This window comes from Mauremys mutica, chromosome 4, assembly GCF_020497125.1.
Source record: "Mauremys mutica isolate MM-2020 ecotype Southern chromosome 4, ASM2049712v1, whole genome shotgun sequence".
Classification (NCBI taxonomy): Eukaryota; Metazoa; Chordata; order Testudines; family Geoemydidae; genus Mauremys; species Mauremys mutica.
Genome location: NC_059075.1, coordinates 120,137,944 through 120,165,385, shown reverse-complemented (window position 1 = coordinate 120,165,385; position 27,442 = coordinate 120,137,944). Strand labels below are relative to the sequence as shown.

The window sequence follows — 27,442 nt, the reverse complement described above, 5'->3', positions numbered from 1 at the left end:
GGAAAATACGTATCGCCATTTGGCTTGAAGAGTCATGTTTCCAACAGCTGCTTATCCAGCGGCCCAGCTCTTGAGCCCACATGCCTTCCCAGAGCTTCCTCTCACCTGGGTGCTGGCACTGGGTCTCAGTGCAGTGGTGCCCCCACTGGCATCCTGCACCTCAATGCGACTCGAAAGCACGCCAAAGCACTGAGAAACCTCCTGGTAGCAGATCTTCCTGCAGGATAAACAGAGCAAGCTGTGTGGGCAAGGACTCCTCAGGGGGAGGGCAGAGAGCATGGCTGAGGCTAAAGAGAACACAGAGGCTCCTGGGACACTAGGCTGTTATATTGCTCAATTCCCAGACATCTCCTTGCTACAGTCCCCAGGCTGCTCTCAGAGTGCCAGCCACCAATCTCATCGATTCATCCATCTCACCACTTCCTTACACCAGTGGAAAGGTGGGGCGGCTCCTCTTTGGAGAACGACGAGCCGTGCCATCGTCCTTCCCCGCTCACACACAGGGTGCAGACCCAGAAACTGTAACACCCCGCTGCTCACCTGGGTGACTCATAGAGGGGAACCGTGCGGATGTGAAGCTTCTGGATCTCGTCGATGGTGCCGATTGTCAGGGTGCTGTTGTTGGCCAATGCCAGACTGTAAAGAAAGGAGACTGTCAGTGATCAGGCTTGACCAGGTGCCCAAAGAGGAAGCCATTGACTCCAGGGCTCTGCATAGCTAGGATGCTGGGAGAACAGCCAGACTAACACAGCACTGATCTCCTGATTCTAAGGGTTACTGGGACCCAGCCTGGGCAGGAAAACCCAATGCCAGTATATGGGGAGGGACAAAGTAAGCGATGGCAAGTGTCTTCTCGTTCAACACCATCAGAGCAGTAAAAGAGCTGGACTGATTGTGCAAGTGAGGAAGAAGAGTGGGTCCGATAGCATCTAGGAGGAGGGTTTCCCTTTCCCATTCTCCATGCAGCTTCAAGCTGGCCTGTGGGTATAGTGCTCAACATGCCATCATCTTCCACCTTCTTGTCAGCCAGGCCTGAGCAAGGAAGGCACGTGGGGGCATTGTGCCCTTCAGACACTAGATCAGGTAGAAGGATGTAGCTGGGAACCCTCAAGACATGCTGCTCCTTAACCTCACTTGGGCCAGTGCAGAATCCCCTCTGGCATGGGGGCAGCGTGCTCACCTGTCGGGGTAGCCATCTGAGTTGAGGGGACACATGTAGTTCACCTCCTTGAGGTTGACGTTGGAGAAGACCAGCTTGTGGTTACTGCTGTAGATCACAGTGGGGCGGTCAGAGCAGGCAAAGACATTGGTGGTAGAGAGTGAACGGAATGTCCTCAGGACAGTGGGCTGGGTGCCCAGTGTCACTTTCTTACGGTCGCTCAGCAAACCTATAGTAAGGGAGCAGCAGTGTTAGGAGCTGCCCAACCAAAGGGGATGGGAGCTTTTAGAAGAGTGGGATCAAGCCGCAAGGCACACTGGCCGGAAGGGGCCCACATGGAGGCCAGAGGCACTATGCTATCGGCAGATGGTAGCTGTCAAAGGGTCTGACACAAAAAAAAGCCACCTCATGTCCCTTCTGGGAGACGGAAGAGTAGCTCTCCCTCGAAAAGCAGGCAGGGACTGATCCCTCTCCTGTAGCAGGAATCCTGATTACATCGAGTATCTGAACAGAACCTGCCCATCAGACTCCCCAGGGACGTCAGGGTTGTTACAAACTAGTGAGATCCCTGCCCTGTCGGGGCTTGGCCTGACCAGGATGGAGAGGGGTGAGGCCATCATGCCATGGAGCCCAGCCCACCTGGGATCAGAGAGAGGATTCAGAAGTGGGAGAAAGGGGATCTGATCAGTCTCATCCCCCTCAAAAACCAGAGTAGGAAGGGCCATGTACTTACCTGTCTCAATGCTGAGCCCAAAGTAGAAGAGAGCCCCATCTCCTAGGGCACAGAGGAGATAGTGGCTGCTCTCAAAGGTGGTCATCAGAATGGAGCGGGGAATGATTTCTGCGGGGGTGGGGAAGAGAGAAGGCCCCATTAAGTGTCACACACAGCTTTGTTCACTGCTCCCAGTACAGAATGCCCCAGAAGCAGCACCTACCTCCTCCCAGCATCTCCTTGTGCAGCAGCTCAAACGAGGGCAGCTTTAGGATGCGGGCTGAAATGTCAGTCCAGAGGCCGATGGCACACAGAGGGGACATGCCATTAGAGTCCCCCAGTGGGGTGATGTCCAAGCAGGCCACCTCGTGCTCCATCTCTGTGCAGCTGGCAGGCAGGCAGGAAGGAAATGTACAGGTCAGTAACCAGGCTGGGGGCCAGAGGAACCAGACAAGGGCAAGGGGATCACACCCACCTTATTTGCCTGAGCTCCTGGGGCTGGATCTCCAGGTAGTAGAGTGCTCGCCCCACAGCCACCACCACCTGGCTGCTGTTACAGGAAGCCACGCTGATGTTCTTCCCCTTGGGCTCTTTCCATTCACTCACCAGGGCTTTGGGTTCCTGAGTGACCAGCCGCACGGAGGCAGAGGTGATCTGGAGAAGCGGGAAACACTCCAGCTCAGACGCATGGCACATTCACCCTCAATGACACTCGGCCCAGGTGGAATGCTGCCACCATCCCCATTACTGGGAGCACATTCTGTAGGTCTCCTCCCATGATACCTCACAGCCCTTTCCATTCCAGCCAGAAGCCCCCTCCTCCCCCACTGGCCTAACCAGTACCTGGATCAGTTGCTGATGGGCCACATTGCCACAGAAGAAGGTTTGCTGATCATCCACAAATCCTGTCAACTCAGTTTCCTCCACTTCCTCCCCGTTTAACATCAGAACCCTGCAAGAGGGAGAGAACTCTTTAACTAGGGGCAGAGCACACAGCCCAGAGCCTGCCCCAGCATTAATCCCAGAGCCTTACCTGGTCTGGCCTACAAAGGACAGCACCAAGGTGTTGTCGGTTTCACGATGTGAATCTGACCTCAGGGGCCATAGGCCTGCAAAGGGAAAGAGCCCACTATTACTCAGAGTAAACATCTCACCAAAAAGCTTAGGGAGATGCCCCTTGACACACACCATACCCCTGCCCAGCCTGCATGCAGGACACGTCCCCCGGTCCCCTCTGAAGCTGTGGGTCACAACCACACAGACTTGTAGAACAGGCTGACAGAGCTGAAGGCTGGCACGTATGCTCTGCGCTCCCAATGGATTTACGCACCTTTAATCCCTGGCAGGTCGATGCTGGCGTGTTCGTGAATCCCAATCCCGTTCCGGATGATCCTCAGGGAGCCCTCCTTAAAGGCACCAGAGCACGTGACCAGCTAGAGAGAGCAGGTACCCATTAACATTCCTCCAATTCCTCCCAGCTAATATCTTGGGGTGGGGAGGATGCAGGGACATCTCCTCCCACTATGAGAAGAGGCATCCAGGTAAGGGTCTTGGTAGAGGGAAGGGGTCTGGTGTCCCCTACGTCCCAAAGGAAGTTCTTTGGAGGTGGCTCATCACCACCCCAGAGTCTGATCCTCCAGAGCAGTCTCATGGGAGGGCTAATCTTCCCTTGTGAGAAGGGATCCATGGGAAGCAGCCACCCTATGACCCCTGCTTTGCACTCAGCACCTTTCCTCAATGGATTTCAAAGCACTACCATTCGCTGCTCCCAACACAGAATACCCCACAAGCAGTACTTCCAGCATCTCCTTGTGTAGCAGCTCAAACAAAGGCAGCTTGGATGCCCAGCATGGAGCAGTCTATTCCCCCTTTGCAGTGGGCATGCCCCCGTCTGGAGCAGATGCACTCAGCACTAACAAAGGGAAGGCAGAGCCATTATTACCTGCCCTTGACCCTGTCTCTCCAGATCCACCACACACATGTCCACGATGGGGCCCAGGTTGGTGAAGGTTTCCATGGCCACTACATAGGAGCCTTGTTCATTGCTGTCCACGCTGAGCTGTGAACACAAAGTCATTAGCTCCCAAAGTAAATGCAGGGAGCACCCAGAGGTGGGCAGCAGTTGGGGATGGATCTGAGCTGTTAGCAGATATTAAACTCCCATAATGCTTTGTACATAAGTCCCAGATCACTGTGGGGCATGAATCAAAGTGCTGGTATTCTGTATCTATACACCTAAATGTTCTCTGTACACAGGTTGAACCTTAGTGTGTGACCAAAAGTGATGGAATGTGTGTAATCTCTTGCTATGATCCTGTCAACCCACAGAAAAAGTCATCAGATGTCTAGGAAACCAAGAAAAGAGATCACTTGTGACTGACGAAGGATACTTGTTATTGCAGATGTGTTTTGTGATTGATAAGACAATAAACTATTGAGATGTTTTTAATTCATCAGGATTTGCTTGTTGTCAGAGACATTTTCTGAAATAACAACTTGGTTCAAAATACCTATTGGCTTATCAATCACGTATCCTGAAATACCATAAAGGAAATTTACAAGTAATTAGGCTGTTGAAAAAGGAATTCCTTTGTCTCTCTTTGTAAAGACCCATGGCACATAAGGAGCTGAGGTTTTGAGACTTAGTTGGGAGTGAAACAAGAACATTTCTGCAGATCAGTTTGGTAATGTACAGCCTTCCTTTCTGTATTCTATAATGTGCTATAGCAATCCTTAACTAATAATCTGATTAATAAATACTGACTGAGCCTGTTTATTCGACCTCTTATCAATAACAGAACCGAACCTCCAGCAAACAGAGCAGAGAGGCCTGTGAGAGGCAATGGGAAGCAAGTCAGAGGCTCCCCTGACCCATCCACGCCTCTTGGGATCCAGCAGGGAGGGGAAAGGTGAACAAATGCGGCTGCAGATAGAACTAGAACAGGAGAGGGCTTCTTCTCACCTTCACGAGCTGGGAGTCCCCAAGCCGAGAGCCGACAAAGACAACACCATTATCTAGGTAGGTCAGGCACTCTGCAATGGATGTCTAGGCGAGGAGACAGATGGACCAGCAGATTAGGGGGAAAGAGGCCTGTAGCAGATACACAATTCAAGCCCACTGGAAAGCCCCAGGCCAGAGGTGGGCCCCCTACCCTGAAAACACAAATCCCAAACTCCAGCTCCACGGGAAAGCCCCTGGAAGGTGGTTGAGATCCATAGCCTGAAGGAAAATCCTTTTAGAGAACCACCAAAGAGTACATGCTCCCTTCAATGACAGACCAAAGCACCAGCTCCAATGCAACTTGTGAAGCAAAGGACCCACACTTGGTCACTCCCACACACATCCTGGTGCCTCAGGAGGTTCGGAGCTATGAAAATAGCAGGGAATTAAATCGCACCCCATCCCAGTGGAGACTCGCTTCCCTCCATTTAAAGTCCCTGAGCTGTGCTTGCAGCTCATGAACTCCCCAGGCAGAGACCACACATGGCACAGCAGCAAGGGGAAAGAGTGCTACCTCTCCAAGCAGCTCCACACGCAGGTCCTTCAGGCTGACCGTGCCATCCATCTGCTCTTCCTTCTCCAGAAGCAGCATGAAGAGACGGCCCTCCATATCCCCCAGGAGGTAACGGGACCCATTGGGATCCACACGGTTGTGGCACACGATTGTACTTTGCTGCAGGCAGAGAAAGAGGTTGGAGTTACTGGGTCCCCTAGCTTGGTGTCCAGCTCCCAGCAGCCGCCAATGCCGGATGTGTCAGAAGAGTGAATATACCCACAATGCACCTGGCCAACAGTACAATCCTGTGCGAGGTGCTGAAATCCCCCGACCCTTGTGGCAATCTGCTCGCTCCTTGGGGCAGTGATTTGACTCCCCGCTGATTATATTGTGCCAGTGACTATATGTGAGTCTGTGGTGGAACTTCCCCATTATCAACTACTCAAAACTGTCTCAGGAATTACAGGTCAGGCTGAAACTTCTTAGGCCCATTCTCAGCTCAGGAGCAACCCCCTCAGAAACCCTAATTCTGCTGACTGAGCACTCTCAGCAGATAAATTGTCCCGATGCTGTTTTGGACCCAGACAGCTGCATGCCAGCTTTGTCTCAGGACTCTGAACAAGTGGTTTTCTGAGTGACAGATGCTGTCCAGCTTCTGGTCAAGACATTTGGTTTGGGATTTAATGGCATGCTCCTGCAGCCCTTACCCAAGCAAATCTCCCATTGACTTTTAGGGCAGATGTGCCTGTGCTAGGGCCGCAGGGCAAGGCCCAGAGAGACTCCCAGGCAGCATGTTACTTTTTTTACTAATGCAGCACACATCAAAGCATGGGCCTCCAAAGAGCCTGAGCTGACAGCCTGTCAGACACTCAAGCCATGATGCCTGTATCTATTTCCCAGAGATCTATTGCCACATTCTAGCCTATTGTTGTCTCAGCCTTCAAATGATCTTCTCATCATATCTCTGCTTTTCTTTCAGTCTAACACATAGTCACTCCCCTTGTTGCCTCTGTGATCTAGTTGATGCTTCCTGTACAACTTGCACCCAGGAATCATACCCTTCTGACTAGGATCAAATCCCCTGGCTCAGACACCCCACCTGGACTCCCCTCTTCCCAAACCAAGCATTTCCTCACACAGTGTTGTATTCAAGCTTCAGATCTTTCACTGCTACAGATCCTACCTTTGCTGTGAGCCTCATTCAGCTACATCTCTGCTTTGGCTTGAGCCAATGCCCGAACCTCACAGTGCCACCTAATGTATTTTTTTCTCTGAGGCCCCAGAGCCACAGCAGGCTTTTGGCTTTACTGCATTCTACCCGGCACTCAAAGAAGAGAGGAGCCCCACCCATATGTGGCTATAAGGGGACCAGGCACATGCCTTCTTCAACACAGAACACATCCCTCAAGTGTCCGAAGGCAGGGATCAACAACTGTACCAGAAACCCATTCATGCACCCAAAGGCCACATCCCTACATTGTCACATGGGAGTAGAGGAGTCCCATCCCACAGATATGCGAGCGGGAGAGAGCAGTTTAAAATCCCAGCCTGGAGACTCCTTAGTACAGGTGGGCCTTAGAATTTACTACACGCAGTACCTAGGCACAACATGGAAACTGAAGGGCAAGGGAGCCAGGCTCCAAGAGCAGTTGTATCCATGGCCCTAGGGATCAGCATTCTAGAAAGAAACTCTCTCACCTTTATGATGGGTGGGGCTATAGCCAGATATTTATCGCCATTGTGGTAGGTGATGGACTCTTGCCCAATGATGATAGCTCCTCCAAAGGGCTCGGGCACTGCAGAAAGGGAGAATGCAGACAGCCTCGTTAGAGAGTACCTCAGTAACAAGGGTGAAGCATCACCACTGAAGCAAGATGTAGTAGGTAAGATCTTCTATAAAGAAGAACTGACCTGCAATTACCATGGACGCTTCAGCTTCTACATTCTCCTGTTTCCAGGGACCCTTGTTGAATTCCTTCTCTCGCAGGGATACCTCGTACGTTTTGACATGGCGGCCCTGGGGATCCTGCAGAAAGAGAAGCAACAGAAATCACTGCAGCAGACAGACAGAAGTTTGTGTGTGATCATGAACATAGTGAGATTACTTACAGAGTAATAAGGAGGGTGCAGGGCCGTAATGTCTGATTAGGGGCCGCAAAACAGCAGGGAGCATGGAGTCTGACCCTCCACAACCAGTATCATGTTAGAGTGGAAATGCTTACGCAATGCCCTAATCACATTATCTGATTCTCTCGAATATAATATAATTTTCTACAACCTTAGCTGCATGTGCATGCAGTACCTTCTAGAGCTCTGCTACCTGACATGCCCAGAAGGCAATGAAAATACAGTCTGTCTTGTTATATTTCACTATTTTCTTTGTCACAGTTTCTCTATCCTGACAGTCTTTTTAAAGTCGCCTCTTCTCTCATGATATTTATGACAACACTCATTATTTGTACTGCAGTAGCGTCTGGAGCCCCAATCATGGATCAGTCTATTGTACTAGGTGCTGTACAAACACATAATAAAAACAGCTCCTGTCCCAAAGAGTTACAGTATAACAATTTGAGAGACAACAGGTGGATACAACAAATGGAAGAGCACATAGTAACAATGAGATGATACTGGATAGCATAAAAAGCAGTGGTCTCAGCAGACCCACTCTCTGACCATTATCCAGTTTACCCATGGACTCTGCTCTTCTATTCAGCCAGCAGGGCAGCCTTCCACAGATGCAGTTTAGGAGATCAGGCAGTTAACTATCAACCTAACCTAGCTGCAAACATGCAAACTAGTGTGACAGCCAGCATGCTGACTGAAACACCAGGGGGACTGAACCAGGGACCTCCAAAGCTAAAATTGACCCACAAGACTCATGCTCTGAGAAGCTGGGGCTGTAACAAACTCATATCCCTTGTGGATCAGGCACAGAGAGGGTCATGTAACACACACTGACTAATGTTTATTTGACACACAGAATAGTGCTCTGTACTACCAGGTCACAGAAAACCCACACAGCACTAATATTTCAAAACTGTATGGGATTCAGGAACTACAGACTGTATTGTAATGATGCAGGTGCCCAAATGGGCAGAGTAAAGGTTGTAAGCATGGTTCTATTATGAAAAATGACTCTTTTTATTTTCGGTCAAAGGGCACTGTTAGGCTCTCTGTGTACTCTGTCCTGGCAATTTTCAGATCCAATCAACAGTTTCTAAGGAAAAGATTTTTACTAACTGCCTGCTCTGCAAAGTCAAAGTTAAGCTGGGTTCTTTCCGGCTCACATTTGAACAAAGATTATGCAGCTGGAACTCGGTTGGCAATGCTCTAACTCAAGTTGCGTGAGCTGGATTCTCTTCTGATTGTGCTGGCAAACCAGTGTTAACCAGAGTAAAGAGCAGTAAGAACTTAAGTGTATCAGTAAAGCAAGAAGCAATTACAAGGAATACAAATGGGGAATAGATCTGATTGTAAAGCCACTGTTTTAACAGTAGTTTTTCAGAGTAAAAATGCATTTTAACTCTGGCATTTCTGGACCAATTTGAGTCCTTTCAACTGGGATGTTTTCTTAACAGTCTTTTGTATGTAATTTTATTCACATTTGTGGTATCTGCCTTTGGCGTTAAAAAAAAGAAAACATTTAAGAACATGCACTGCAATTCTGTTCAGTCCAAATTCTCTGATCAGGATTAATAAATTTAGAGAGAATTAGACATGAAAAATAAACTTGGAAACCTCTCCCCGCCTACATGCACACAATTCAGAGAGACAGCAACCAAACCAAATGTTTTATGTCAAAATTAATGAGTCAGACAGAATGCGCATCTCACTCTGCTGCAAGGGCAAAATTTACTGTGCTGCATTAAGTGTTTTTTGGCAGACACAAATCAAACCAACCCTCCCTCCTTATACCAGGACTGTTTGTTTATTATAATCAGGGCATTCATAGCGTCACTCTTAATCAGAAATGTTTACAACCCCTAGGTCTGTGGAAACAAAGCCCGGTTTTGCTACTGTCTATATGAAAGACCAAAGTCCCCTTGTCTCTGCTGCTTTGGTAGAAAGAGGCACGTTGTGAGTACAAACCTGGAATTCCTGAGTTCTTACCCAGGCTCTGACATGGACTCTATGAGCTTGGTCAAGTCACTGCCACTCTCTGCCTCAGTTTCCCCACCAGTACAATAGGGGTAATGCTTTCCTAATCTCACAGGGGTAATTTGCGCTTTAGAGAATGTTGTGTAAAGGCCATTATTTATACTTATTGGCTTTAAGGAAGCCACAAACATCCCAAACTGGGTGCAATGGTTACACAAACCCCACTGCTGTAGTATGTGTAAGTTTTATGGAGCACAGATATAATAAAAGTATTTCAGGCAAATGTCATGACGGAAGGTTCAAAATCACTGTGGTTACACGGACCCTGAAGAAGTCATCACTAAAGATGAGGGGGAAGCTCAGGCTCCCTTGGCCTCTCTGCTCAGACTGCCAACAATTAGCACACTGTGGCCTAGCAGATAGACCACTGGACTGGGAGTCAGGAGACATGGGTTCCATTCCCAGTTCTGACACAGACAGGGCATCTCTGTCACGTCTCTACTATGCGTCTCAGGTTCGCCATCTGTAAAATGGGGATAATGTTACTGACCTCCTTTGTAAAGTGTGCAGATCTACTGATGAAATGCACATTATAAAAGCTAGATTATTATTATTATTACTTGTGCTCATGACTTTTATGTGATCTAGCCATTAAGAACTAAACTGAAGCTACCAAACTCATTTCACCCAGGCACCAAGAAGCCATCAGACAGCAATGACTTTCAGTCAGTGTCTATCTGCCTGGGCTAGACTTGCACTGGCAATGTAAAGACAAAGGGCTCCATGTCCTCTCACCAATTTTCTCAGCCAGCCAGCCCCCAGAGTTGGTTTGTTTTGAGATGTGTAAGTGGAGATTTAACAGTGCTCAGAAATGTTCCCTTTGGGAGACTATCCCAACAGTAAGACAGGCTTGGGGCCCCTACAGAAATGAAAAGTAGCCTTAACCTACAGCTGAACAGGATTTACTGACTCCTTACAACAACTGAGGAGGTGGCAGAGCAGGGACCACCATCACCTTCTATAAAGAAATAGCCAGAGCCTGTAAACCCAACCTGAGCTCTCCTCAACCTACCCAATGCATGCTGAGAGACATTTCTGCTAAGCATTTAATGAGAAATAGTCACATCTAAAGCACCAGTCATCCAAGAATCTCAATGCTCCTAAAGAGGGAAGACTTGACCTCCCATGGAGTGCTAATACCCATGTGGCACAGACAGAGAAAGTGAGGCAGAGAGAGGTGAGGTGGCTTTCCCTAGGTCACACAGTCAGTCAAGTCCTGACTCCCAGCCTCTTGCTCTAACCACTAGACCACAATGCTACTTAGCATAGGTTCCAGGACAGCATAAATGACTTGGACAATTATAAGGACATTCAGGGGCTCCAACTCACACCAGCACTGCCCAATGATTTCCAATACCCTCTATTCAGGAACAACTCAAGGAAGTCACCCAGGGTACCTGGTAAACAAAGCAGATGGTAGGAGCCTGGCAGCCATAGAGGAACTTGACATCGATGACCTGCAGCTCCTCCAGGCGGATGTTAAAGGCCTTTAACTCCTTGTTGTCCCGGTCCAGAGGAATGACCTTGAAGAGGCCATCATAGAGCCGCAATCCAATCATCCGACACTCTGGGTCAATGATGCCAATTATACCCGTTTCTGAGGGCCGACCAATGCGATCCTGGGAGAGAACAGACTACTATCAGAAAGAGACCCAAACAAAGAAGCAAGAGAACACTCAGTGAGGTCAAGAGACAAGGTCAACATCCCACAGTTGAGAGTGGATTTCCTGCAATCTATTTAATAGGCTTCAGCATATTATCCAGCAAGCAAAAGGTGACTTGGGTACTCCATGTCCAAAGTGGATGTCCTTTCCACCAATGAGCCATGACATCCTCCAAAGATAAACAGCCAGCCTCACTAACTGAACTCTTAGTTTCCTGTAGCACAAACACTTCACAGTCTCTTTTCTAGGGAGGCAACATGGCTTAGTAGATAGAGCACTGAACAGGGACACACAAGACCAGGGGTCAGCAACCTATGGCATGCGTGACAAAGACGGCACGCGAGCCAATTTTTAATGGCATGCTGCTGCCTGCCAGGACTCCAGCGTGCCATTAAAAATCCTGCCTAGCCCGGCCCACTCTCCTCTTCCCTCCGCTCCCCCTGCGGGGGCAGAGAGCAGAAGCATAGGCATGCACACAGGATGGGCAAATGGCCCCACTCTCCTGGCTTGGCAAGCCGCCACGTCCTCCCCTCCCCTGGAGCCCTGCCACCGTGCGTGCAGCGCTCTGGGGGCCGGGGCTGCACACTCCCGCGGGGCAGCATATCTGGCTCTGCTTGGAGCCTCATGGTAACGGGTCCGGAGCTGGGGGTGTTGGATAAGGGGTCGGGGCAGTCAGGGGACAGAGGGCAGGGTGGGTTGGATGGGGGTGGGATCCCAGGCGGGGTGGTTAGTGGCGGGGGATCTCTGGAGGGGGCAGTCAGGGAGTAGGGGGGTTGAATGGGGCATGGGAGTCCCGGGGTCTGTCAGGGGTCGGGGGGGTGGATAGGGGTCAAGGCAGTCAGGGGCCAGGAAGGAAGGAGGGTCCGGGAGGGGGGGCATTTAGGGTGGGGGGGGTCTCTGGAGAGAGTGGTCAGGGGACAAGGAGCTGGGGGGGTTGGATGAGTCGGGAGTTCTGGGGGTCTTGTCAGGAGGCAGGGGTGTGGAGAGGGGTTGGGGCAGGCAGGGAGCGGAGGGGGGTTGGATGGGTCAGGAGTTCTGGGGGTCCTGTCAGGGGGCAGGGAGCAGTTGGATAGGCATGGGAGTCTTGGGGGTCTGTCTGGGGGCGGGGGTGTGGATAAAGGTCGGGGCAGTCAGGGGACAGGTAGGGTATAGGGTCCAGTCAGGGGACAGGGAGCAGGGAGGCTTAGATAGGGGGTGGGGTCCTGGGGAGTAGTTAGGGGCAGGAGTTCCAGGAGGGGGTAGTCAGGGGACAAGGAGCAGGGGGGTTGGGAGTTCTTAGGAGGGCAGTCACCCAGCCCTCTGCCCTGAGCCCTGACCCCCCCCGCCCCCCGCTCACACAGACCCAGCCCTCTGCCCTGAGCCCCACACCCCCGCACCCCCCCCAGCCCTGAGCCCTATACCTCCCTCATATACACCCAGTCCTCTGCTTGACTCCTTCACACACCCCCAAAAAAACCCCAGCCCTGACTCTGGTACCCCCGCACATACCCCAGCCCCCCCTCTGCCCTGACACCTGCACCCCCCTCTCATGCCCCCAGCCCTCACTCTTGCACCTCCCCCACATACCCAGCCCCCCCCACACCCCATCCATCAGCCACATACCCACCTCCACCCTGAGCACCAAATGGGAGCTCCTGCACCCCCCCACACACACACATTCCCACCTGCACCCCTCACATCAAATGGGAGCTGCCCAGGTAAAGTGCCCCACACCCAAACCTCCTGCCCCAACCCTGAACCCCCTCCCTCATTCTAGCTCCTGGCCAGACCCTTCACCCCCAGCCCTGTGCTTAGTGCGCTCCTACCCTCAGCTCAGTGCAGAGAGAGGAAGAGAATGGCCAGAACCAGGGAGAAGGTAGGTACCCACTGCCTGCTGCCGGTCTGGCAGCCAGAACCCCAGACCGGCAGCAGGCTGTGCAGGGCCAGCAGCCGGGACCCCAGACTGGCAGCAGGCTGAGCGGATCCGGCAGCCAGGATCCCAGCTGGCAAGAGCCGATGGATGGAACCGCTGAGCAGCAGTGGGCTGAGCCGCTCAGCCCACTGCCGGTCTGGGGTCCCGGCTGCTGGCCCTGCACAGCCTGCTGCCAGTCTGGGGTTCTGGCTGCCAGACCCTTGCCAGCTGGGGTCCCGGCCACAGGCCCCGTTCAGCCTGCTGCCGGCCTAGGCGAACAGAACCCCAGACCAGCAGGGGGCTGAGCGGGCTGGCAGCGTAAGATCAACATTTTAATTTAATTTTAAATGAAGCTTCTTAAAAATTTTGAAAACCTTGTTTATTTTACAATACAACACTAATTTAGTTATATAATATATAAACTTATAGAGAGAGACCTTCTAAAAAACATTAAAATGTATTACTGGCACGCAAAACCTTAAATTAGAATGAATAAATGAAGACTCGGCACACCGCTTCTGAAAGGTTGCCGACCCCTGCACAAGACCTGTGTTTTAATCCTATGTCTGCTTGGGTGACTCAGACATGTCACCAACCTGTGCCTCAGTTTCCCCATCAGTAAAATGACAATAATGATGCTTACCTCTTTTATAAAGCACTTTGAGATCTATAGATTAAAAAAAACCTATCTGAGACCTAGGTATTATCTCTTAGCACATTACAGGTAGCAAAACTGTGGCACAGAAAAGCATCTTGGCCAAGGACACGCTCAGCAACTTACTAGCAGATCAAATCTCCTAACATCCAGTCTTGTGCTCAATCCATTGCATCACAGCTGCCAAGATTTGAAATACCTCAAGATTTGAAAACAGATAAAAGGTGCTTTGGCTTGAAAACTGGTGAGGAGGGTTTTGTCTGAATACTAGTGTAAGAGACCAGGCACAGAAACAGAGTCAGTTGCAGGATCAAGACCTTAGGTTGCGAGCTCCACAAGGCAGAAACTTGTAATTATAGTTTGTCTATGCCAACAGCAAAATAAAACCAGCATTCACAAAGGGAACCCACCCAACTTACCTGCACGTTGCCATGGGCTCGGGTGATGATATCAATGCTCTCACCACTTTGCTTGTACTCAAGGATACAAGCATTATATTTGGCTGTCAGGATGAACAGCAGGTCCTTGCTCTCCCCCTAGGAAGAGGGAACATGCTTTCAGAAAACTCCATACAAAGGAAACCCATCCAAACTCCTGGCACTGAATCAGAACGAATTTCACTCATTCCACAATCTCATCCCTTCAGCACCATACCCCACCCACCACCAGGCACCACACTCACCTTTGGGTGGAAAAGCTCCATGACTGCGATCTTGCCATACATGCCCACCTCCTTGACGGGCCGCAGCCCCTCTGCCGTGACCACATAGATCTCAAGGCGGGTGTTCTTCGCTATCAGCAGGTTCAGGTCCTCCGAGGAAGTGAAGTGCCCTGTGAGATAAAGCATCACAAGGCTGCAAACCAAGGGAGCAACCCAACAGCTCTGTCCCCCCAGAGGGGCTCACACTACACCTCAAGCACCCCGCTTATTCCCTCAGCACCCTGCTCACCCCCTTAACCCCACTTGTCCCCACTCACCCACTTGCTCCCCTAGCACCCTGATTGCACTCCACCCCCGGGACCCCCAGAACCCTGTTCACTCGCCCCCCACACACACTGACTGCCCCCCATCCTCCCACCGCCTCCCCACTCGCCAGCCCGTCACTCTGCTCGCCACCCACCCACCAGCCCCCCGCACCCTCACCCCCACGCGGCGCCCCAGCTCCCCGCCCCACAGGCAATAGCCGCACTAAGACCCGCTCCCCACGAGCAGGGGCCAAGGCCCAGCTGTCACCCCTCGGGCTGCGGGGACTGACATCCCCCCCCCGTGGGCGTCCGGGCCCAACGCCCCCTCCCCGGGGCCTTCCCAGCCCAGGCCCCCGCCTCAGCTCCAGCCCCCCCCCCCGCGCGGCCGGTACCGGTGACGCAGCCGTTCACGGCTGTTGGCTTCTGCGCCGTCACCACGTAGTTGTAGGACATGGCGGGGGAGGGGCGGCCGAAGAGACACAGAGAGCGAGGCCCGCGCAGCCCTCACCGCCGCCTCCCGCACCAGCGAGATACCGCCGCCAGAGCGCCGCCGCCGCGCGGGGCACCACGGGACGGCTGCCGGGAGGACCCGCGCGTGCGCGCACGGTAAACGGGAGGCGCGCGCGTCGAGTGGGGCCCGCCTGGAGGACCCGCTACGAGCAAAAGAGTCGGCCGGCGGGCGGGCGGGTGAGGGGAAGGGGGGCGCTGCAGAGACACCCCCTTCTCCCGCCGTTGTGGATGGCACCGTGCCCCCGCCTCCCGTTACTCCCCATGGGTGGCGGCGTGCTCCTCTCCCCGCCCTCCCCCTGCGGGTGGCACCGCCCCACATCTGCATAACACCCGCTGTGGGCGGCTCCCTGCCCCCCCCTCCCGCCTTGCCCATGCTGGGAGCGCCGTGGCTGCCATCTCCGCTGCTTTGCCCCGCGATGCCCCTGGTGGAAGGGGCCGTGCCCGGTCTGTCAGCCCCATGGCCGCCTGCCTCAGTTTCCCCATCACCATCGCCCCTCGCGTTCCCCTCCTGCTGCCTCTCTCTGTGTCTCTGCCGGCCCAGGGAGCGGGGTTGCGGTTTTACACCGAGTGCCAGGCTTGGCCTTTGGGTTGGGGGCATAGCAGGCAGTAGAGGGGATGCCCGTCTCACTGGAGCACTGAGCAGCACCAGGTGGGCGTATCCCTTGGATCACCTCTCTGCAACCTTCCCTTCCTGGTGCCAGGCAGAGTTTGGACTTAGGTTGAAGTCCGTGGCCCCGGAGGCAGGATTCAGGCTGTTCTCAGTCCCACAGGGCTGTTTTGCTGTCCTGTTCAGTATCCCGCTCCCTGCCTGTCCGGACGGAGTGAGACACAAATTCCCCTGGATTCTCACCCCCAGAGCTACGTCTCCTAGGTGACCCTCAATCTCTTGCCCCAGGTGAGGGCAGCTCTGCTAGGAGGAATTGGGTCCCTTTTCCTTGCTGGAATTCGCTCTGCCCACAGGGGTGCCTCAATTCTGCCCCCATGCAGGTGAGTCCCAGCCTCAAAGGAGGCAGGGGTGGGGGGAGGGGCTATAGCTGGGAGGGCCCCATTCACACTGCAATGGAGGTGTAAATCTTCTGCCCTGCATGGGCTGACTTGGTCATGTGCCCCTCCAGCAGCATGAGGAGTCCTGGTATCCTGCTGTGATCGGGAATCCAGAGTAGTTGTTGTGCTGGCTGTATTTGACTGGTTTCTGGTCACAGATCCTGTTCCTTAGGCCTCTGGAAGGAACTCAGAGATTCGCCTGAGTAAGCGCTTCACAAAGACCTCAGAATTTGGTCCCTGGCTGGCAACAGCACAGCCATGCCCCAGACACATGGCACAGTGGGGCTGTATGAGCAGAGGCTGGCCAGGCGGGGGCCAGTCCCCATGCAGCGCAGGGCTGGGATCTATTAGAGAGGCCCAGGGTTGTGCAAGAAGGGGAGTGTCAGCATAGAGCAATAAGGGATGGGGGTGTGGAGATAGGGATGGTGTGGTAATAGGAACCTATGAGGAACCATGCCTCTGCTTCCCTGTAACAAGGAACTCCCAGTGTCCTGCAGGGGAAAGGCACCATATCCCATTCCTCAGCTCCCTGAGCCAGCCAGTCCCGCTGCCCTGGGTTGGATGGGAGCCAGCACCCCCTTGAGAGGAAAGGTCCCGTGGTCCATATCCTCCTCCCCCACTAGCCAGCCAGTCCTCCCAAAAGAGCAGTGTTGTTTGAGCCCCTGCAATTGTGTATTCAAAGCATATCTGTTTCCAGTAACTCATCTACCCCTAACTACCCAGGTAACACCCTCCCACAGCAGTGCAGTCAGGAGCTGCATGACTCCCTTCTCTCGCTGCCTTCTAGGTCTCCAAGAAGCTGGTGAACTCGGTGCCAGGCTCTGCGGACGATGCGCTGGCTGGGCTGGTTGCCTGTAACCCGGCCATCCAGCTCCTGCAAGGGCACCGGGTGGCACTGCGATCCGACCTGGAGAACATTCGGGGACGGGTGGCGCTGCTGTCTGGAGGAGGGTCAGGACATGAGCCCGCACATGCAGGTATGCGGTGCCAGGAGCCAGGGAGCTGGGCCAGGCTGGAGGCATGGTTGGGGAGCGGGGGAGCTTGAGGCCTGGTCTACACTAGGCGTTTAAACCGGTTTTAGGAGCGTAAAACCGATTTAACACCACACCCGTCCACACTAAGAGGCCCTTTATATCGGTATAAAGGGCTCTTTAAACCGGTTTCTGTACTCCTCCCTAACGAGAGGAGTAGCGCTAATATCGGTATTACCATATCGGATTGGGGTTAGTGTGGCCGCAGATCGACGGTATTGGCCTCCGGGCGGTATCCCACAGTGCACCACTGACCGCTCTGGACAGCAATCTGAACTCGGATGCAGTGGCCAGGTAGACAGGAAAAGCCCCGCGAACTTTTGAATATTTCCTGTTTGCCCAGCGTGGAGCTCCGATCAGCACGTGTGGTGATGCAGTTAAAAATCAAAATAAAGAAAGAGCTCCCGCATGGACGATGCGGACGTGATCGCTGTAAGGGCAGGCAAATCTGTTCTATCAGCGCTCCGTTACAGAAGACGAAATTCAAAATCATGTTTAAAAAATCTCCAGACAGATGCCATAGCAGGGACTCAACGCACTGCTGCGTGACAAGCGTAACAGAAAGCCAAAGAATCAAATGGACGCTCATGGACTGGAGGACTCAAGCTATCCCACAGTTCCTGCAGTCTCTGAAAAGCATTTGCATTCTTGGCTGAGCTCCAAATGCTTCTAGGGTCAAAAACAGTGTCCGCGGTGGGTCAGGGCATAGCTAGGCAATTTACGCACCCCCCCACCCACCCCCAGAAGTGAAAGGGAAAACAATCCTCTCTTGACTCTTTTACATGTCACCCTATCTTTACTGAATGCTGCAGATAGACGCGATGGTGCAGCACTCAACACCAACATCCTTGCTCCCCCCACGCTATGGATGGCTGATGGTACAATATGGCTGGTATCCATTCTCATCATCAGCCTATTGGCACATGGGGCAGTGCAAAAGGACTGGTAACCATGCTGACTAGCATCGGTAAGGTCAATCAAGGGCGCCTGGTCCTAATTTTTCGTGGTAGATGGTATAGTATGGCTGATAACCATTGTCATCATAGCAACAGGGGGCTGAGCTCCATCAGCCCCCACCCTTCATGTGTAAAGCAAAGATTCAATTGCCCCTGGACTAGCAGAGGGATGCTGGGCTCCTCTCCTACACACTCCTTACTGTCCTGTCTGGACTATCATAGCAGCTGGAGGCTGCCTTCCACTCATATCTCACTAACAAGTCACTGTGTCTTATTCCTGCATTCTTTATTACTTCATCACACAAGTGGGGGGACAATGCTAGGGTAGCCCAGGAAGGCTGGGGGAAGAACGGAATCAACAGGTGGGGTTGTTGCAGGAGCACCCCCTGTGAATAGCATACAGCTCATAATTTCTGCAGGATCTGACACAGAGCAGCTGTGCTCTCTGGTTCTATGATACAGTGGTTCTCTAGTACACTTGCCCATATTCTAGGCAGGACTGATTCTATTTTTAGATACCAAAAAGGAGGGATTGACTCAGGGAGTCATTCCCAATTTTGGCTTTTGCACCCCTGGCTAAGAGCAGCCAGGGGCACTTATGACAGCAACAGATGGTGCAGTGCAAAAGGACTGGTAGCCACGATCATCTTATTACCAATTTATGGCATGGTAGATGGTACAATATGGCTGGTAACCATCTCTGCTATCATGCAAAAGCAAAAGCATGCTGCTGTGTAGCGCTGCTGAATCGCCTCTGTGAGCGGCATCTAGTACACATACGGTGACATCACAAAAGGCTAAACAGGCTCCATGATTGCCATGCTATGGCATCTGCCAGGGCAATCCAGGGAAAAAAGGCACGAAATGCTTGTCTGCCGTTGCTTTCCCAGCGGAAGGAGTGACTGACGACATTTACCCAGAACCACCCGCGACAATGATTTTTGCCGCATCAGGCACTGGGATCTCAACCCGGAAATTCCAAGGGGCGGGGGAGGCTGCGGGAACTATGGGATAGCTACAGAATAGCTACCCACAGTGCAATGCTCCAGAAATCGACGCTAGCCTCGGACCGTGGACGCACACCACCGATTTAATGTGTTTAGTGTGGCCGCTCACACTCGATTTTATACAATCTGTTTTGTTAAACCGGTTTATGTAAATTCGGAATAATCCCGTAGTGTAGACGTACCCTGAGGCTGGGTTACCAGCCTAGGGCTCAGGAGACAATCTTATTGTCCAGCATGGTGAGTCACTAATGCAGAGTGGAGGTACAGCTGCAGGCCTTTGGCTGTGGATGGCAGGGCCCTGCTACACAGGAGTGTGCTGGGGTTGGCGCTACTGGAGGATCCCATTGCTGAAGACATGACAGGAAGCAGGGAGGTCAGAGTGGAAGCAGTGCATGCTGGAAGTGAGGCACTCCCACTGAGGCCCCTAACTGGACACACTCTCTGCCCCCCTGCCCAGGGTACATCGGGAAGGGGATGCTCACCGGAGTGGTGGCTGGCGCAGTCTTCACCTCTCCCGCAGTGGGAAGCATACTGGCAGCGATCCGGGCGGTGACGCAGGCTGGCTCAGGTACGGCAACGCGGTGTCGGGTGGGAGGGTCTCTCCTCCTAAGAGTAGCAGAGAGTAACTGGGGCACCTCACTTCCTTCTGTCTCCCTCAGCCGGGACCCTGCTGATCGTGAAGAACTACACTGGGGACCGGCTGAACTTCGGGCTGGCACTGGAGCAGGCGCGGGCGGAGGGAGCCGATGTGCAGATGGTGGTGGTGGGTGACGACAGCGCTTTCACCACGCAGAAGAAGGCAGGGAGAAGAGGGCTGTGTGGCACGGTGCTCATACACAAGGCGAGTGGGATGGGAGAGCTCCCCAGTGCCAACTAGCTGTGCCAGAGCTGTGCGGCACAGCGTTCATAACACTGTAAGCGGATCGGTCCCCAGTGACCACTCACTGTGCAGGGCCCACTGCAGGTCAAAACCACCTCAATTACTTTCCCAGCAGCCTCAGATCTAGCTCTGCCTGCTGGGGTCAAATCTGGATAGGCTGAAGGGGGCTGATCAGCCGTTCCTGTCCAGGGGATTTAGTTGTCCACATCCAGGGCCCCGGTTGCAGTGCCAGAGACTCTGCCATGTGGGGATGAAGCCTCAGACCCTGGGGTTAAAAGACAGTCATGTTATCAGTCAGATACACAGGCCTGTGTCCCTGCTCCCCTGGAGCTGGTGGGGTTGTAACTGACCCCATCTCTGCTCTCCCAGGACAGTCAGCCTGGTCACTTTCACTTGTGCATCTAGTCAGGGTCCAGTACAGGCTTTGAGGCCAGCAGGAAGCTGTGATGTTTGGGTTGCAGGCTCTGCCCACACACCAGGGAGTGTTTGAATCTAGGCACAGAGCTGTCTGCAGTGAGTTTGTTGCTTTAAGTTGCAGGGGAATGGTTATCTCTGATGATTAGCTTGGTGAAATACCCGTCCCTAGGCAGTCACTACTGCAGTGGCTTATTTGTATCTCATAGCAAGTAGGGGCCAGAAAATCAGGGCTCCATTGTACCAGGTGCTGCCCAGACACAAGGAGAGTCCATGCCCTGAAGGATGCATGATGGAAATGCACAAGACAGGCCAAAGAAGTGTCATTCTCCCCCTTTTGCGGAAGAGACCTGGGGCGATTCTCACAGGCAGTCTGTAGCAGAGGCAGATATTGAACCCAGGTGTCCTGGGTCCCAGCCCAGTGCCATCGTCACAAGACCTTTTCTGTTTGCATCCACTTTGTCTCATCCATGGATTGGGAGCTCTCAAAGGGCGGGACCATCTCTTTGCTGTGTGTGTGTGTGTGTGTGTGGTGCCCAGCATAGTGGGCCTGGTCCAGTGTTGGGGCCTGTGGGTGCTACAGCAGCACACATGCTAATCAGATGCCTTGCTCTGTGTTGGGTTTTAGCCCTGGCTGCAGCCCTGCACCATGGGATCAGGGCTGGCTACAGGGAGGAGCAGCCTCCTGAGTTGGCACTGACAAAGCCTTTCTCCTGGCAGGTGGCTGGGGCGCTGTCGGAGGCAGGGGCGAGCCTGGAGGAGATTGTTCGCAGGGTGACAGCTGCTGCAGGAGCCATGGGTGAGTGCTTAGGGACTCTTGGCATGGGCTGGGGTTGGCACCACCTCCCGCCATAGTGCCCAGGAGCTGCCAATTGGTGAGGGAGGGGATCTGGGAGGGATGTGGCCCCACAACAATAGGGGGCACCCCCCAGGGATGTCTCAGCCAGCAGATCCTGCTCTCAGATCCCAACCTAGATGGTGCCCCCATGCCTAGATGTTCTTCTAGACCTGGCACCTGCCCCTGCACAGCCCCAGGCCTGCCAAATAATCTCTGCCTTCCTCCCACTAGAGGGCTCTGTGCTGATTACAGCCTGGAGTCGTTCTCCCTGAAAACATGGAAGGATCCCTCTGGCCCAGCTTCCATGTACCTGTCACTGGCGAAGGTGGAGTTAACTCTTTCATTCCCTCCCCATGCAGGTACCTTGGGCGTGAGCCTGTCCCCCTGCAGCGTCCCTGGCTCGGGGCCTACCTTTCAGCTGGCTCAGGACGAGCTAGAGCTGGGCCTGGGTGAGGAATTGCCGCCACATCTGTCTGTCTATGTGTCTGTCACCTTGCGCCTGTCCTGAGTTTGGCTGCATCCCTCTGCCCTTGTCTCCCTTCAACCTGTGGCTGTCTCTCTGCGGGTGGGGACTGGGTGCTTGGGTTCAAAGGGGGTCCAGGTACCCATCACCTACAGGGCCCAGGTGCCCATAGGCCTGAGATGTTCATTGTCAATGGTGCCTAAGAATCCACTGTTTAGGGTCCTGGGTACCGGCCGGGCGGCCGTGCTGCCTGGAGGGGGTTACGGGCTGGGGCCAGGTGGCTCCCATTGGTCACTGTTGTGGGTGCCCATGGCCCAGGCCCCATCTCTGGTTTGGGATCAGGTGCTGACAGAGGGGATGCGGGCAGTCAGAGGCCTTGGTGACCCTTCCTGTCTCCACAGGGATTCATGGTGAGGCAGGCGTGCGCAGGATGAAGGTAGGTTGGCTCCCCCCTTGCCTGCCCTCGAGCCTGCCACCGCCCTGCTCTCACTCATCTCCTCCTTTCCCTGCAGATGGTGCCGGCGGACGAAATCGTCAAGACGATGCTCGATCACATGAGCAGCCCTTCCAACGCCTCGCGCGTGGCCTTGGAGCCTGGTGAGTGACCCCCTCCCCTGACCTGCCTCCCCCTGTCCAGGGCAGGGCTCACACCCACTCTCCTCTGCCTTCCAGGGGCCTCTGTGGTGCTGGTGGTGAACAACCTGGGTGGCCTGTCCTTCCTGGAGCTGGGTGTGGTGGCCGGTGCGGCCGTACGCTGCCTTGGTGAGTGCCCGGCCTGGCCCGGCCCAGAGCTGGTGGGGTGGGGACAGGCACAGGACAGTGCAGGGGGAGGGGCTCAGATGGGAGGGGACGCAGGGCGTCTCTCCCCTCCTCCCCATGGGTAGAGGCTGTGCCTGGGTTGTGTGTATAATGCTCCCCAGCTGTGTGCCTAGGGCCCCTCGGCACTGCACCCTGGACTTCTCTGCTCTGGATTTCTGGGCTTGGATCATCCCATGAGGTCATTCAGCGTCCACTCCTCACCCCCTGATCTCCCTGCACGGTCCTGCTGAGGGTCGGGGAGAGGGGACTGCTTCTTTCCCTCCCTCCCCAACTCCAACCCCTCCTCCATCACCCCTGCAGTCCCCTTGCTGGGTCCCCCCTGCACTCCTGAGCTCTGGTTCCTGTTCCGCTCCTCACGGTCTCCCCTCCCTCTCGCCGCAGAGGACCGAGGTGTTCGTGTTGCCCGAGCTCTGGTTGGTGCCTTCATGACGGCGCTGGAAATGGCCGGTGTCTCCCTCACCCTCCTGCTGGCAGATGATGAGCTCTTGGGACTGATCGGTGAGACCCTGGGGCATTTATTTCCCCCTGGCATTGAGCTGGGTGTTATACAGGGAATAGGGGCAGAGGAGGTACCCACGGCGCTGAATAACTTTGCTGTGGGGGAGGTGAGGCTTTCCCTGCTGGCATGAGGGCTGGGGATGAAATGGGGGTTGATGGCCCTGGGTGAGGGGCTGAGGGTCCATCTTTCCCCCATGAGAGGGATGTGGGGGAAGCGATGCTTTTGGGGTTCTTGAGGCTGGTGGCAGTGGGCCCCTTCTGGCACACGTGCAGAGTAGCTGATGCCCAGCTCCTCAGGCCCTTGGCCTCGGTGCCTCCGGTGGTGGCATGTCCTGGGGCTGGGCATCAGCCACAGGTAGAGAGGGCCCTGTGTTCCCTGGCTAACCCTGCGCTAATCTCTCAGCCCTCCCCATCTGCCGGCTGGGAGCCAGGCCCTACAAGGGGCTGGGATTCTGGGCCTGACCCTGCCATCTTACTTCCCCCTAGATGCTAAGACCACAGCTGTGGCCTGGCCCAACCTGGCTCGAGTGCCTGTGACAGGCCGGAGCAGAGTGCTGGCTGCACCTGAGGAGGGACCTACGGTGGAGGAGCCTGTCCCAGCTGGAGGTACGGAGCGGGGCCCTGTTCCTGGCCATCACCGGACAGGGCTTTGGGGACGCTGGCCGAGGCCCTGCTATCGCCCTGCCTGCTGAGGGCAAAGAGAGTGGGCGCAGCATTGAGATGGGTGAGGGGACAGACACCAAGCAGCCCTGGTATTCCTGCTGCAGGGAGGGAGCATGGGACTGAGGAAGGGCTGGCCATCAGGACTCCTGAGTTATCTCTTCAGCTCGGGGAGGTTGGGTTGGGTCTAGTGGGTAGAGTCAGGGGCTGGAGGCAGGACTCCTGGGTTCTATCCCAGCACTGAGAGGGGAGTACAGTCTAGTGGGTAGATTATGGGGGGCAGGTGTTCCCATCTGAGCAGCTGACACTCTGTGATCATAGGCAATTTACTTCTCCCCTGTGCCTCAATTTCCCCATCTGTAGGACAGGGTGCTGTTGCCTGGCTGGGGGAAATGGCTGGGGGAAATGGGGGTCTGTGCTCCTGGACTCGCGGACATCAGTAGTGTGCTGTGCGATGCCAGGACAGAGGGCACTGGGCTGAAATGGGGGTGAGGCTGAGTGGGACACACAGGCATGGGCATGCGTGTGTCACAGGATCTAATGCCCAGGCAGTGTGTGTGTGCAAGGGCACAGGTGTGAGTGCCACAGGATCAGCCCCACCACCTCCTCCCCAGCCAGGCACCTCCTCCCCCATCTAACCAGCCCCTCTCTCCCTCAGCACCAGCCTCCCAGCAGGTGCGGCTGGTTCTGGAGCGGGTGTGCAGTACTCTGCTGGGCCTGCAGGAGGAGCTCAACGAGCTGGACCGCGCGGCGGGGGACGGCGATTGTGGCAGCACCCATGCCCGGGCCGCCAGGGGTCAGTGCTGGGGCCCAGCAACTGTTGCACAATCCATAGCAGCTCCCTTGGGCTGGGGCTCACAACAGGCACAGGGATCCCAGCTTGCTGGCTTCTGGGGGGTGGCCTCCTTCCCTCTGTGGGAGGGCAGGGGAGCTGGCGGGGAGCATCTCAGTCCAAAGTGGACGGTTCTGATCTAGTCCTGGCCAGGAAGGACCAAACCAGCCCCCTCTGATAGAGGAGTCTCCATCTGCTTCCTGGCCATCTCCCAGTGCCCACAGCCTCGGGGACTGGGGCTCAGGTACCCTGCATTGGGGGAGGGGTAGTCACCCTGGCACTGCCTATGGTGCACCCACTGAGAGCATTCTGCCTGCTCACCAAGGCTAAAGTCACTTCCAGGAACCATCTCCATCTCCATTATCCCCTGGCCATGGGGCTCCCCTCCCCCACATCACCACCCCAGGGGTACAGGGTCCCAGGCTGGCTCCCCCAAGACTCCCATAGAGCAGGGGTCCCAGGCTGGCTCCCCTGAGGACTTTGGATTTCAGGATCCCTCCGCCCCCCGAAGCCCTCACTCTCCCTGGGGTGAGGCCGGTTGGTGGGAGCCAACCCTCAGCCCCTTTGCCTCTCACCCGAGGTGTCGTGTCTCCAGCCATACAGGAGTGGTTGAACTTAACGCCCCTGCCTGCCCGGCCATCCCAGCTCCTCTCCACCCTGGCCAGGCTGCTGCTGGAGAAGATGGGTGGGTCCTCGGGGGCGGTGAGTGCCGCGGATGGGGACTTGAGTAGTATTGTCCTGGCTGAGCTGATCCCTGCCCCCTCCCCCTTGGTGGGGGGCATGTTATGGCCCTTGTGGGAAGATATGAGGCCTGCGGGGAGGTTGGGGGTGGTATATGGATCCTGTGTCCCATCGCCCCGTGGGAGGGATGGTATTTCATCACCCTGGGGGAGTAGGAGCCCTGCTGTCTCTGTGCCCACAACCCTGCGTCAGGGCGGCACTGCTGCTGAGCAGCCTGGCGTTTCCCTTGTAGCTGTATGGACTGTTCCTGACGGCGGCCGCACAGCCCCTGCAGAGCCGCAGTGACCCTGCGGCCTGGGCTGCTGCCATGGAGGCCGGCATCGAAGCCATGCAGCGGTGAGTACAGCCCACAAGGTGGGTGGGAGAGTCACGCGGGTCCAGGGGGAAATTGCAGCAGTGCCTGGCCCTGCCAGGGGAGAGGGGGGATCCTAAGTGGGAAGGGCAATGGGGCATTCCCACCCCACCAGTGGCCCATGACCCCTCGGCGGTGGGTCCATGGCACTGCTCTGTGCTCGCTACTGATCCCTTTGCTTTCTGTGCCAGGTACGGGGGAGCTGCGCCCGGGGACAGGACCATGGTGAGTGACAAGCAGCTGCCCTGCCCCCTGGGCACATGGTGCACTCTGCCCATGCCTGTTACACAGCCACTGGGGACCCTCTTGGTGCTGGGCCTGCTCCCATCTACAGGCAACACTGAGGGCAAGGGAGGCCATTCAGTGCTGATACAGAGGGGTATTCCCTATCTGGCACTGCCCCCTGCTGGCTCAGGCAGGCACTGCCCCCCAGTGAGCCCCAGAGGGATCCATGGGGCAACCTCTGCTCAGTAACCCCCACCCCAGCCATTTGCCCCGTCTCCCAGGGGCCCTGCCCTCACCACTCCTCCCACTTGTGTCTTGGGCAGCTGGATTCGCTCTGTGCTGCTGCTGAGGAGCTGCGTGCCCTGCAGGCCCCTGGTGCCAACCTGCTGCCAGTGCTGGCCAAGGCAGTCCAGGTATGAGAGCTCACTTCCCACCAGGCCCCTCTCCTCTGGTGGGACAGGGAGGAGCTAGTGAAGGGGTGGAGTCTGAAGCCAAGTGGGCCTGTGAGCAGATTCCAAAGCCGCATGAGGGGAGTTGAATGTGGGGCTGTGACCCTGTTGGTCTCATGAGCAGAGTTGGGGCAGGCTAGCGCTTGGGCACCTTGAGAAAGCTGCAGGAAGGGGGGTGAATGGCTCTTAGCAAGAACTGAGCCAGCGCCTAGTGTGAGACACGGGGGGTACTGTGCCCATGGATGGCTCTTTGATGGAAATATAAAAAACAGACCCCGGCTATGTCTGGGCAGGAAAATTCCTATGGTGCGATTTGCAAAAGCAGGGGGTGATGAGTGTCAGCAGAGCTCTGGAGGGGCCGAGATAGCAGGGGGAGCGGTGGGTCAGGATTAGGGGGCATTGGCACAGCTCGGGGGGGGCAGGATGGAGGGGCATAGGGAGAGTTGTAGAGGGAAGCCCCTCTCCCCCGGCTCCTGGCTGCATGCCCGACCCAGTTGTGTTCCCCGTGTCCCTTGGGGACACTCCTGCCCATGACCTGCTCCCTCCCGTGGTCTCTTGGCAGAGTGCAGAGGCTGCGGCTGAATCTACCAAGAACATGGAAGCAGGCGCTGGCAGGGCCAGTTACATCAGCTCGGCCCGCCTGGAGCTACCGGACCCAGGGGCCGTGGCAGCAGCAGCCATTCTGCGTGCTGTGCTGGAAGGGTTACAGAGCCAGAGTGCATGACTCTGCCACCTCCCTCACTTTACCCTCCCCCGCCCTCCCCGCAAGTCCCTGGGGCCCTCCTGTGCTGACTTGCACACCCTTTGGAGGCAAGACAAGCAGAAGTTATGTTAATGGCAAGAGCTGGCTCACTGCTCCTGGATCTGCCCAGAGCAGGATCTCATCGACGGGAATGGGGGCCAGCAGGGAGACGGGGGTCAGCCCTGTGCCCACTGGGTAGCAGGCCCACTGGCCCCCCAGTTCATCTCTGCTATTGGGTGTTGTGAGCGCGGTGGCTGTAATAAAGAGCCCTGCCCCAGA

The 27,442-nt window shown here is 55.1% G+C and overlaps 2 protein-coding genes and 1 long non-coding RNA gene across 6 annotated transcripts in view; 2 read left to right on the top strand and 1 right to left on the bottom strand.

The window, feature by feature from the left end:
* The window catches only part of LOC123369256, a 4,953-nt gene extending 308 nt beyond the window's left edge, over positions 1–4,645 (top strand). The window contains exons 2-3 of the long non-coding RNA XR_006578970.1: positions 3,218–3,317; positions 4,128–4,645. This is a non-coding gene — a long non-coding RNA (uncharacterized LOC123369256). The remainder of the gene's footprint in view (positions 1–3,217; positions 3,318–4,127) is intronic.
* Positions 1–15,250, bottom strand: part of DDB1 (damage specific DNA binding protein 1) — a 22,166-nt gene extending 6,916 nt beyond the window's left edge. The window contains exons 1-18 of one of the 2 annotated variants that reach the window (XM_045014602.1): positions 15,095–15,250; positions 14,419–14,567; positions 14,156–14,272; positions 10,924–11,145; positions 7,280–7,394; positions 7,067–7,164; positions 5,387–5,545; positions 4,834–4,917; positions 3,814–3,930; positions 3,202–3,304; positions 2,905–2,980; positions 2,715–2,823; positions 2,347–2,525; positions 2,095–2,258; positions 1,893–2,000; positions 1,181–1,388; positions 541–636; positions 106–217 (exon numbers count right to left, since the gene is read on the bottom strand). In XM_045014602.1, the coding sequence (XP_044870537.1) occupies positions 106–217; positions 541–636; positions 1,181–1,388; positions 1,893–2,000; positions 2,095–2,258; positions 2,347–2,525; positions 2,715–2,823; positions 2,905–2,980; positions 3,202–3,304; positions 3,814–3,930; positions 4,834–4,917; positions 5,387–5,545; positions 7,067–7,164; positions 7,280–7,394; positions 10,924–11,145; positions 14,156–14,272; positions 14,419–14,567; positions 15,095–15,155 (2,277 nt within the window). In that variant the 5' untranslated portion in view covers positions 15,156–15,250. Of the gene's footprint in view, positions 1–105; positions 218–540; positions 637–1,180; positions 1,389–1,892; positions 2,001–2,094; positions 2,259–2,346; positions 2,526–2,714; positions 2,824–2,904; positions 2,981–3,201; positions 3,305–3,813; positions 3,931–4,833; positions 4,918–5,386; positions 5,546–7,066; positions 7,165–7,279; positions 7,395–10,923; positions 11,146–14,155; positions 14,273–14,418; positions 14,568–14,970; positions 14,988–15,094 lie in introns of those variants that run through there. The other variant, XM_045014604.1, reaches the window with a different exon arrangement.
* TKFC (triokinase and FMN cyclase) lies at positions 15,196–27,442 on the top strand. Of its 3 annotated transcripts, none has more exons than XM_045014605.1 (18): positions 15,196–15,308; positions 16,108–16,199; positions 17,044–17,233; positions 19,708–19,818; positions 19,910–20,091; positions 21,265–21,343; positions 21,742–21,831; positions 22,247–22,281; positions 22,358–22,442; positions 22,518–22,607; positions 23,046–23,162; positions 23,649–23,768; positions 24,481–24,618; positions 25,250–25,356; positions 25,628–25,731; positions 25,939–25,972; positions 26,296–26,385; positions 26,984–27,442. In XM_045014605.1, exons 2-18 carry the CDS (start codon positions 16,194–16,196, stop codon positions 27,143–27,145), a joined length of 1,740 nt encoding a protein of 579 aa, XP_044870540.1. In that variant the 5' UTR covers positions 15,196–15,308; positions 16,108–16,193; the 3' UTR covers positions 27,146–27,442. The 3 variants fall into 3 exon arrangements, with proteins under 3 accessions (XP_044870540.1, XP_044870541.1, XP_044870542.1); XM_045014606.1 differs by lacking the exon at positions 15,196–15,308 and adding an exon at positions 15,316–15,381; XM_045014607.1 differs by lacking the exon at positions 15,196–15,308 and adding an exon at positions 15,353–15,385.

Coding starts and splice junctions, on each gene's coding strand:
- TKFC (XM_045014605.1), top strand. Junction 21,832..22,246: donor CGAGCTAGAGCTGGGCCTGG/GTGAGGAATTGC, acceptor CTGTCTCCACAG/GGATTCATGGTGAGGCAGGC. Junction 25,732..25,938: donor GGCATCGAAGCCATGCAGCG/GTGAGTACAGCC, acceptor TTTCTGTGCCAG/GTACGGGGGAGCTGCGCCCG.